The following is a 10,957-nucleotide window of genomic DNA, read 5'->3' as shown; positions in this document are numbered from 1 at the left end:
GCTGGATGAGGGGTGTGGGGCACTTAAACTTAGGGATGGCAGTACAATCTTTTGGTGAAGTGTGTGGACCATGGAGGGTGATGATTTGAATCCTTGGTCAGCTGTGTTTCCTCATCTATAACTTGGGGATAATAACAGCATCTACCTCACTGGGTTGTTGTATTAAATTAATTCTTGCTTATAAATGAATGTCTGGTACACAGTAAATAAACTTAGTAGTTGTTGTTTTTTTAATCATTATTATTAAGAACACATTGATGGGAAGGGGTTCCCAGAGAGGAATATCCAGGTGTATTCTTGGGATGCAGGGGAGGTGGGAGACCTGTGGACTTGCATCTCAGGACCTCTGTTTGGCAGGGCATGCCTAGGGGCTCGGGACCCGTACTGTGGCTGGGATGGAAAGCAGCAACGTTGCAGTACCCTTGAGGACAGTTCCAACATGAGCCTTTGGACCCAGAACATCACAGCGTGTCCTGTGAGAACCCACTTCTTCACCCCACCCACAGGCCTCTTCCCCCCAATTCAGGCTTTGACTCCCCATCAGCATCCCCAGAGTTCCCTGGGAACTTGTGTCTTCCCTGCTGCTTGCATGACAGGGGTCTCCTGCCTCCCTCGTGTATCTGCAGGTACGAGACCTGACACAAGATGGGGGTTTTGGCCCATGGTCACCATGGCAACCATGTGAGCACTTAGATGGAGATAATTCAGGCTCTTGCCTGTGTCAGGCCCGAGCCTGCGACTCTCCTCGACCCCGCTGTGGGGGCCGTGACTGCCTGGGGCCAGCCATCCATATTGCCAACTGTTCCAGGTATGTGAGGAAACAGGGCTTGACAGTAGCTTCCTGGGGATGGGGTGGAGGGAAGAGGGGTGGGGCACCCCTAGGTATTTGCTCTGAAGGACAGAAGCCAGGGCCATGTAGGGCACTGGACAAGTGGCAGGTGTTTGAGGCAGGAAACATGAGCCCTGGAGGAGTGAGACTCTAGTGGGAGAGAGACGTCTCAATAAATAGTAGTTATAATTAGGTGGGACACCTAATCCTTATGAGGTGCTTCACACTCTTCAAATAACTGTGTTTTATATACATTTATTAATTTAATCCTCAAAACTACTTCATGAGGTAGGAATATAATCATTATCCCTGTTTTACAGATAAGAGTACTATGAGGCAAAGGAAGTTTCAGTAACTTGCCCAGGTGGTAAGCTGGTAGAGCCAAAATTTGAAAACTGGAGTCAAAGTAGACAAGAATGATTTGTTCTCAGGCTGGAGCAAAGCATGTATAGTGTAGAACAGGGGGAAAGCATAGGTTTGAGTGCCAAGACCGGCCAGCCCAGAAGGTTGAAATCAAGGTTGCAGATTAGAAAGGTGAGTGGTGGCCTTCTCTAGAGATGTGTCTTATTCCCCTGTGAGTAGGGGTTATGTCCTTTATCTGTGCTCTTAGCACTGAGCACAGCCTGATATGTGAAGAAGGCTCTCAATATATTTTGAGGAGTGAATGAGAAAACGAATGAATGAGTTTATCTGAGATGATGTTTGGTTAAAACCAAACCCATTGCCCTAGAGTGGATTACAACTCATGGTGACCCTGTAGGACAGCACAGCACTGCCTCCAGTTCTAAGGCTGTAAATCCTAGGCAGCAGACTGCCACATCTTTCTCCTGCTAAGGGGTTAATGGGTGGAACTGCCCACCTGTTGGTTAGCAGCCAGGTGCTTAATCACTGCACCACCAGGGCTCCATGGCCTGATTAGAGGCTATTTCTGAGTGACTGTCTGAAACTTCCTGACAAAAGCACAAAATCCATTTGCCCAAAAGTGGGCTAGGACTAGATCTAAGAAGGTAGGGCTCAAAGGGTCATCTGCCTCTCTCCCCTCTGGGACTCCACCAGGAATGGGGCATGGACCCCCTGGTCATCGTGGGCCCTATGCAGCACGTCCTGTGAGATTGGCTTCCAGGTCCGTCAGCGAAGTTGCAGCAACCCTGCTCCCCGCCACGGGGGCCGCATCTGCGTGGGCAAGAGCCGAGAGGAGCGGTGAGCTAGGGTGTGGCCTGGACATTTCTGATGACAAGCTCTCCCCAAGATGGCAGACTTCCCGAGGTCCCTAGAAAGTGGCCTGGATTCTCCAATTGATCCAGGGGACTCATCCTTCCCAGGCTCCACATTCCCAGTGACCTCATGTTAGGGAGGGGGTATCCGCTCCCTAGGGTGACAACTCCTTCTTCACACCCACCTCAGGTTCTGTAACGAAAACACGCCCTGCCCAGTGCCCATCTTCTGGGCATCCTGGGGCTCCTGGAGCAAATGCAGCAGCAACTGTGGGGGTGGCGTGCAGTCACGGCGGCGGTCCTGTGAGAATGGCAACTCCTGCCCGGGCTGCGGCGTGGTGGGTCCGAGAGTGGGGAATGCAGGCGGGACTCCAGGACATCGGGCCAAGGGGTGGGCAAGCAGGGGATGGAGCGGGAGGCGCAGGGCAGGCCTGGCGGCTGCGGAGCAATAAAACAACACCTGCTCCGCCGCCAAGGAGTTCAAGACGTGCAACCCAGAGAGCTGTCCCGAAGTGCGGCGCAACACGCCGTGGACGCCATGGCTGCCCGTGAACGTGACACAGAGCGGGGCGCGGCAGGAGCAGCGCTTCCGCTTCACATGCCGCGCGCCCCTGCCGGACCCCCACGGCCTGCAGTTCGGCAGGAGAAGGACAGAAACAAGGACCTGCCCCGCGGATGGCTCGGGAGCATGTGACACTGACGGTATGTTCCTATACCCTCCCCACCTGCTGCCCTCCCAGGCCCCAGAGCGATGGGATTTGGGGTGAGGGTGCTTGGGAGCTAATCTCACGTGGGCACGAATACGTGGTTTGGAATACGGCAGGAGCCATGTGAGTCGTAGTGGGTGAGGCGCAGGGCACCCCCATCGCTGAGGCCAGTCCCCTCCCCAGCCCTGGTAGATGACCTCCTGCGCAGCGGGAGCACCTCCCCGCACACGCTGAGCGGGGGCTGGGCATCCTGGGGCCCCTGGTCGTCCTGCTCTCGGGACTGCGAACTGGGCTTCCGTGTTCGCAAGAGAACGTGCACGAACCCGGAGCCCCGCAATGGGGGCCTGCCGTGTGTGGGCGATGCCGCTGAATACCAGGACTGCAATCCTCATGCTTGTCCAGGTAATCTTTCTCATTAAAAAAAAATCCTTGCCTCGGGTTAGATCCTGCCTGGGGAAACACCCTACTTCCATAAACCAGTTAGGAGATTTTCAGATCCGTTGAGCCCACCTCCAATCCAAGAAACCCCCTTGCCCAGGTGATTGCTTTTCTCTGCCAGTTCTGTGCAAGAGGCCCAGAGCAGTTTTCTGCCCCGAGTATGGATTCAGCAGCTTCTCCTGTAGAACAGGGTCTTCCTTCACTCTGTCACATTTTCTTCTCCCCTGATGGGTTGGCCAGATGAGAAACTTGACTGAGATGCAATTGGTTTCTCTCCTGTCTTGGGTTCTTTGTTGTTACCTGCATTTCTCCTGCCACCTCTGAGGGTGGGGGTGCTTCCTAACAATGGGCTGGGGTAGGGGTGGTATTGAGTGTGAAGGATTAGGTGGGTTAGAAGCCAGAGGTCTGTGTAGCCCAGCCTGGGTGGAAGTGGAAGGCTGACTTGGGGCCCTCATCCTTCTTCATATACTGCCTCGTTTTGCAGTGCGGGGAGCCTGGTCCTGCTGGACCTCATGGTCCCCGTGCTCAGCCTCCTGTGGTGGAGGCCACTATCAACGCACACGCTCCTGCACCAGCCCTGCACCCTCCCCGGGTGAGGACATCTGTCTTGGCCTGCACACGGAAGAGGCACTGTGTGCAACACAGGCCTGCCCAGGTAATGGGTGCATCTGGCCAGGGCTAGGGAGCATCAGCAGGAGGTTCTAGGGAGGTTAACCTCATCATAACTCACAGAAGGCTGGTCGCTGTGGTCTGAGTGGAGTGCATGCACTGAAGATGGAACCCAGAGCCGCAGCCGGCACTGTGAAGAGCTCATCCCAGGGCCCAGCTCCTGCACTGGAAACAGCAGCCAGAGTCGCCCCTGCCCTTACCGTGAGATTCCTGGTAGGTCCTGATGTCAGCACCCTCACACAAGCCCTTCCCACCCCAGTTCCCCACCTTCTTTCCCCTTCTGAAGCATGTCTCCATGTCAGTATGAAATACCTTACTCACTCATTCACTTTAAGTTTTTGCCACTCCTAGTGAATGAGCTAAACTTTTTTAGAGGTGAAGTCTGGGTAGAGACAAAGAGAAATAAAGGCCCCCCAGTCCCACAGCTCTGTGCTGACCCCAGGGGTCCTCCCAAATCCGCACATAGCCCTGGAGTGACCTACACCCCTTCCCTCTCCTAACCCCTCTCTGGCTTGTCTTCCTACAGTGATCCTCCCTGCCTCCAGTGTGGAGGAGGCCACCGGCTGTGGAGGTAAAAGGAACCAGACCCTCATCTCATGGCACCTTCTTTCTACTCCTTCTCAATGAGGAGACCCCCCTACTCCAAAATCCGGATTCTCCCCACCTCTTGCTCCAGATAACCAAGACATGTAGGGGTCCCCTAATGCTTTGAGGACATGAGAATTGGGGTTCTAAGCAGTTCCATCCATGTCCCTCAGCTAGGAGCCTGTCATCAAGTGTGTACCCAAAGAAGAGTCATGTGACAATAGACCCTCTTCTTGCCACCTTAGACTAAAGCCACAGGTTGTCCTGTGACAGAAGTCCCTGATAATAAGCTGCCTAGCCTGTTTTGTTTGGCTCTGGCCTCAAAGCCCTTTTATGTGTCAGAGCCTCCTATTGCTGTTGCTGCTTTTTCTATCCTGAAAAGCCCAAGGAGACAGCCCAGAGTCTCCCCTGCTTATAGTGGCCCAGTTCTAACTACCTGCCTCTCCCTCTCCCAGGGTTCAATCTCATCCACCTGGTAGCCACAGGTTTCTCCTGCTTCCTGGGCTCTGGGCTCCTGACCTTGGTGGTGTACCTGTCCTGCCAGCACTGCCAGCGCCAGTCCCAGGAGTCCACACTTGTCCATCCTGCAACCCCCAACCACCTGCATTACAAGGGTGGGGGCACCCCCAAGAATGAGAAGTATACACCCATGGAGTTCAAGGTGGGGGCTCAAAAAGACCAAGAAACAGGGCAGGGTAGAAGGGCAAGGTGGAGTGGTCAAGGGAATAGCTGGGCTGGATGCTTGGGAGGAAGCGGTGGTGGTGTGAACAGAGAAACCAGCACATTCCTTCACTGACTGGCTCATGGACTCCTTGTCTTGGCCTCTCCCCTTCCCTTTTCTCCCCCTTCACCCCTTCCTCTTTGGTTCCTTTCTCCTCCCACAGACCTTGAACAAGAATAACCTGATTCCTGATGACAGAGCCAACTTCTATCCATTGCAGCAGACCAATGTGTATACAACCACCTACTACCCAAGCCCACTGAACAAACCCAGCTTCCGGCCTGAGGCCTCACCTGGACAACGGTGCTTCCCCAATAGCTGATACCACCATCCTGGGACTTGGGCTTCTTGCCTTCCTAAGGCACAGAGCAGGTGGTGATGGGACAGTGGAGCCAGTTTGGTCTTCTCCCTCCACAGTAGACCAAGAACTTGCTGCCTTGTCTTGTGGGGGGGGTCTCATCTGGCTTCAGAGAGCTCTGGCTGATGGTGCTCATGGGGGAAAGAGCTGGCTTCAGGCTGGCACATGGCTGCTGTCCCAGCTCACCCACATCTCTCATGGCCTCCTTGTGACCCACCATCATGCTGACTCACTCCCTGTTATGTCTGGGCTGCGGACCTACTGGGCATGTGAGGAATTAGAGAGTGGAGATGGCAGGAGGGCAGGCTCTTTAAGTTTGAGTTGGAAAGGACTTCCTGTGGCCATCACAAGCTAAATCTGCCCCTCTCTGGCTGGCCCTAGGAAGGGCTTGGGCTGTATCCTGATTATCTCTGAAAAGAACTAATCAAATGGCCCTCGTAGCTCTGGATTTTCTGCCCAGGGCTGGGCCATTATGGTGCTGCCCTAGTGTGACATAGGGGACCAAGGCTGGCCCATGTTGTCCACCTCTGCCTAGCAGTCTGCACTTTGCCCAAGGGACAGCACTCCTGTCAGAAGCAATGAGAACTGAGACTGGCTGCTGATCTTTGCTGAGAAGCCCTTTAATCTGGGCTGGCACAGGCTTGGCCTCACACCCTCAGAGTGTGCAAGAAGTGGCCCAGAGAAAGGGAAGCTCAATACCATAGGAGGCTGGAGTCCAGCCTTCATGTCTCTCTGGAGACCGTCTTCCAGTTGCTGCTGAACAGAGTTGTTAGCTGAGACCTGCTTAGGAGTCTCTGCTGGCCCCTCATTTGTTCAGGAACATACAGAACAAACACACGCACATGTACACACACATCACAGTCCGCTACAGCAACAAAAAGGATGTTGAACTGTGGCATTATTAATTAAAGATAATATCCAGTCTCCAAATGTAACATTGTCTTCGTGCATGTGTGTGTGTGGCGGGGTGGTCTTCCTGGCATGGCATATTCAATCATAGCAGTGCTCTGGGGTAACAGATGGTCTTCTCAGGGAGGAGGAAATGACCCAAGTAAAGTTTGACTTTAATAGAGGGCATCTTTTCATTTGTGGGCATTTGTGCATACATACTCTCATGCACACACGTTTTATCCTAAACTCTTTTTGGAAAAGAGGTTGGGAATAAACATGAATAGAGACACAAGGTACATTTGAAGATCACAGGAGAGATTTATGCCCACCCCCTTAATAACTCTTCTAGGTAACAGCTCCAACTCCAGAGAAAATTATCTGTATGAGTCTGGTAAGAGAGTATTGATGAGAGTTATTCTATGAAGTATTTACAAGGCTGAGTTTCAGAAAACCACAGTTAACTGAGAAATGAATAAAATTTGTGTGTGTGTGTGTCTGTTTGGTGGTGTGTGTGGGGGGAAAGACAATGTAGTTTTTGCTAGATTAAAAAGTCCTCCAATCCTCAGCCCACCAAATCAATGCTGCATTTTGGATGAGATTGATGGACATGTTAAATCTAGAGAGCAATTTCCTGATTTAATTGGCTAGGTCAGTCTCACGGGATTCCCACAAAATCTAATTGTAGATCAGGCGGTGAAGCTGGAAACTCTAGTGGAAGAGGAGGCAGAGGATCTTGAGGAGTGCAGTAGTTCTTGAAGGTGCTTAGCAGGGAGGAGGAGAAGGAGGAAAAGAGCCTTCTGGGACCCCTGGTTCTGGAATCCTTTGTGATTTTCTGAGACAGCTTGAAATGTCAGTGTACTCAGACCAAAATGTAGCCCCATCAGAGAGCGTAGATACTCAGGCTCAGGAAGCATGTGGACATTTCTACAGCTTTGGGATTCCTGGCTGGGTTACTGTTAGCCCCATGTACCCAGAGCTTCATGGGGTCTGTGGGGCATGTTAAATTCTGGGATCTTGGATTCTCTTGAACCTGGTAGAGGTTCTTGAAGTTCAAGAGTGTTGGAACTGCTGCCTCAATTGGGCTACTCATGTATGTCCAAGTGGAGGGACTGGACAGATCTATAGAAAAAGGTCATGGAGAATTTCTGGGTAATGGTCACTCCCTGTTGATTGGAATGGCATCAATGGAAATGGACATAGGTGCCATGGCAGTACACACATCCTGACTTCTTATTAAAAGTGTTGTGACTTGGAGGTACGGCCATTCAGAATGGCACGTGAGAATTAAAACTGTATACAGATGGGTTGGCAAAGGCTGCTTGATAGCCAGCCCTGGCCAAGACACGAGGAACCCAGGAATGTACCTTTCTGATGAGGAAGGTGTGCTCTTCAGCAGGTGCTTGAGCCACATGGCAAGAGCCTTGGTGGTGAAGTGCTTAAGCGCTAGCTGTTAACCAAAATGTCAGCAGTTTGAACCCACCAGCTGTTCTGTGGAAGAAGGATGTGACAGTCTGCTTTTGTAAAGATCACAGCCTTTGGAAACCCTATGGGGCAATTCTACTCTATTCTATAGGGTCATTATGAGTTGGAATAGACTCAACAGCAAAGGGTTTTTGAGCCACATGAATAGCTACATGTGTAGGGAACTACGGTAAGAAAAGCAAGAGGCTTCACAGCCCCAGCTGGCTCAGCCGGAGAGAGAGGATGATGCAGAGTTGGGCTGCATCAAGCCATTTGAGACCCTCTTGTCTTTACGTAACTTTTATTGTGTGTGTGTGTGTGTGCATTTTCTTAATAAAAAGTAATGTATGTCCACTGCAGACAATTTAGAGGATACTGGAAACCAGAAATGTAATCCAGATATGCACACCAATGTAAAGACTTCTGGTTTTAAAGTGGTGGTGTGAAGACATTTCTGCCCCCTTCTTTCAAAATTACCCTAAAAGAGGAAAAAAAAAAAATCTGCCTCTATTTTCAATAAAGCTAGTACATACTGGTAACTCCAAACCCCAGTACAAGAAGACATAAAGCAGATAGAGGAAGAGCAAATGATCTAGAAAACAGGGCGTGAGTCAAACCTAAAATACCCACATAGGGAGTAACTACAAAAACCAATTTCAGGAAGAACTGGATATTGTAAGAACCAGGTATAAGGGAAGGTGGGGGCCTGAACAAGAGCGATTGGTTGACATTCTGTGTGTAAACTTCAGGTAGACTCTTAAGTCCTCTTCACTCCCAATCCGTGTAGCCTGTCAGCTACTCCTCCATGCCCACGGGAGACAATAGTATGTTCCCTCGAGACAATGAACCAGAGACACTGCACTTGAGAGTAGGCACACAGGAGAGTGTGTGATGAGAGGCTGCTTAGAAAATTAGGGGTTTAAGTGACAATATATATGATTATTAGTGAGATTTTTTTTTAACCACTTGCCTCTTTTTAGTGAGGTGAAATTCATATAACATAAAATTAACCATTTTTAAAGTGTACAATTCAGTGGCATTTAGTACAATACAATGCTGTGCAGCCATCACTTCTTTCTAATTCCAAAATCTTTTCATCACCCCATAAGGAAACTTCATACCCATTAAGTAGTCAGTCACTATTGTCACTTCCTCTCAGTCCCTGGTGACCACCAATCTGCTTTCTGTCTCTATAGATTTACCAGTTCTGGATATTCCATATAAATGGAATCATGCAATACGTGGCCTTTGTGTTTGGTTTCTTTCATTTCCACTTACAATAGCATCTAAAAAAGAAAATATCTAGGAGTAAGTTTAGCCAAGGGAGTGAAAGACTTGTACACTGAAGACTATAATACATTGATGAAAGAAATTAGAGAAGACCTGAATAGATGATGAATACATTTTGTATTCATGAGTTAGAAGACTTAATACTGTTAAGATGGCAATACTACCCAAAGTGATGCACAGATTCAATGCATATTCCTCATATGCATGTGAGCTGGACAATGAATAAGGAAGACTGCAGAAGAATGGATGCATTTGAGTTGTGGTGTTGGCAAAGAATATTGAATGTACCATGGACTGTTAGAAGAATGAACAAATCTGTCTTGGAGGAAATACAGCTGGAATGCTCCTTAGAAATGAGAATGGCTTCCAGGCTTCTTCGCTCATACTTTGGTCATGCTGTCAAAAGGGACCAGTCCCTGGAGAAGGATATCATTCTGGGTAAAGCAGAAGAAGGTCAGCAAAAAAGGGAAAGACCCTCAATGAGATGGCTTGGCACAGTGGCTGTGACCATGGGTTCAAGCATGGCAATGATTTTGATGATGGTGCAGGAATAGGCACTGTTTAGTTCTGTTGTACATGGGGTCGCTATGATTTGGAACGTACTTGACTACATGTAACAATATTTTCGATGTTCTTCCACACTGTAGCATTATCAGTACTTATTCCTTTTATGGTTGAGTAGTATTTTGTTGCATATATATACCATGTTTTGTTTATTCATCTTTAATAGACATTTGGATGTTTGCACCTTTTGGTTATTGTGCATAGTGCTATTATGAACAGTCATGTACAAGTATTTGTTTGAGTACTTATTTTCAATTCTTCAGGGTATATACTTCAGAGTGGGATTGTTGGGTTATGTAGTAATTCTGTTTAAGTTTTTGAGAGACCACCAAACTCTTTTTCACAGCAGCTGAATTATTTTACATTCCTACTAGCAATGCATGAAGGTTGCAATTTCTCCATATTTTTTCCAACACTTGTTATTGCTTCCTTTTAAAAATAATAATAATACTATAGCCACCCCCCCCCAAAAAAAAAAAAAAACCCACTGCCATCAAGTTGATTCCAAATCATAGAGACCCTCACTGGGTTTCCAAGGCAGCATATCTTTACAGAAATGGATTGCCTCTTCCTTTGAACCACCAACAGATTAATAGTCAAATACCTTAGGCACTGTGCCACCAGAGCTCTTTATAGCCATCCTAGTGGGGGTGAAATGGTATCTCATTGTGGTTTTGATTTGCATTTCCCTAATGTCCAATGCCACCACTCATCTGTCAGTTCATTGTACTGCGGTGGCTTGTGTTGTGAGGCTGGAGGCTATGCTACCAGTATTTCAAATACCAGCAGGGTCAGGCACAGTGGACAGGTTTCAGCAGAACTGCCAGACTAAGACAGACTCTGAAGAAGGAAGGGGCCATCCAATTCTCAAAGAACTGGTCAGTGAAAACTTTATGAATAGCAGTGGAACACTGTCTGATCTATTACTGGGAAACTTTGTGAATAGCCCTAAAACATTATTTGATATAGTCCCAGAAGATGAGCCCCTCACAGCAGAAGCACTCAAAATACGACTGGGGAAGAGCTGCCTCCTCAAAGTAGAGTCGACCTTAACAATGTGGATGGAGTAAAGCTTTCGGCACCTCAATTTTCTGATGGGGCATGACTCAAAATTGGAAGAAATAGCTGAAAACATCCATTAATAATCAGAAAGTGGAATGTACGAAGTATGAATCTAGGAATATTGGAAGTTGTCAAAAATGAAATGTAGCACATAAAGATCGATATCCT

General features: G+C 48.8%; 1 protein-coding gene across 1 annotated transcript in view; it reads left to right on the top strand.

Annotated features, from left to right (window-relative positions):
- SEMA5B (semaphorin 5B) overlaps positions 1 to 5,485 on the top strand; it is a 43,191-nt gene extending 37,706 nt beyond the window's left edge. The window contains exons 11-21 of the mRNA XM_042781390.1: positions 358 to 475; positions 627 to 808; positions 1,886 to 2,029; positions 2,234 to 2,381; positions 2,520 to 2,745; positions 2,934 to 3,152; positions 3,673 to 3,843; positions 3,921 to 4,070; positions 4,384 to 4,428; positions 4,898 to 5,103; positions 5,327 to 5,485. Coding sequence (XP_042637324.1) covers positions 358 to 475; positions 627 to 808; positions 1,886 to 2,029; positions 2,234 to 2,381; positions 2,520 to 2,745; positions 2,934 to 3,152; positions 3,673 to 3,843; positions 3,921 to 4,070; positions 4,384 to 4,428; positions 4,898 to 5,103; positions 5,327 to 5,485 — 1,768 coding nt within the window. The remainder of the gene's footprint in view (positions 1 to 357; positions 476 to 626; positions 809 to 1,885; positions 2,030 to 2,233; positions 2,382 to 2,519; positions 2,746 to 2,933; positions 3,153 to 3,672; positions 3,844 to 3,920; positions 4,071 to 4,383; positions 4,429 to 4,897; positions 5,104 to 5,326) is intronic.
- The last annotated feature ends 5,472 nt before the right edge of the window (positions 5,486 to 10,957 follow it).

This window comes from Orycteropus afer, unplaced genomic scaffold (genome assembly GCF_000298275.1).
Source record: "Orycteropus afer afer isolate SDZICR_OR568_19922 unplaced genomic scaffold, OryAfe1.0 scaffold00114, whole genome shotgun sequence".
NCBI lineage: Eukaryota > Metazoa > Chordata > Mammalia > Tubulidentata > Orycteropodidae > Orycteropus > Orycteropus afer.
This window is presented reverse-complemented; position numbering and strand designations above follow the sequence as displayed.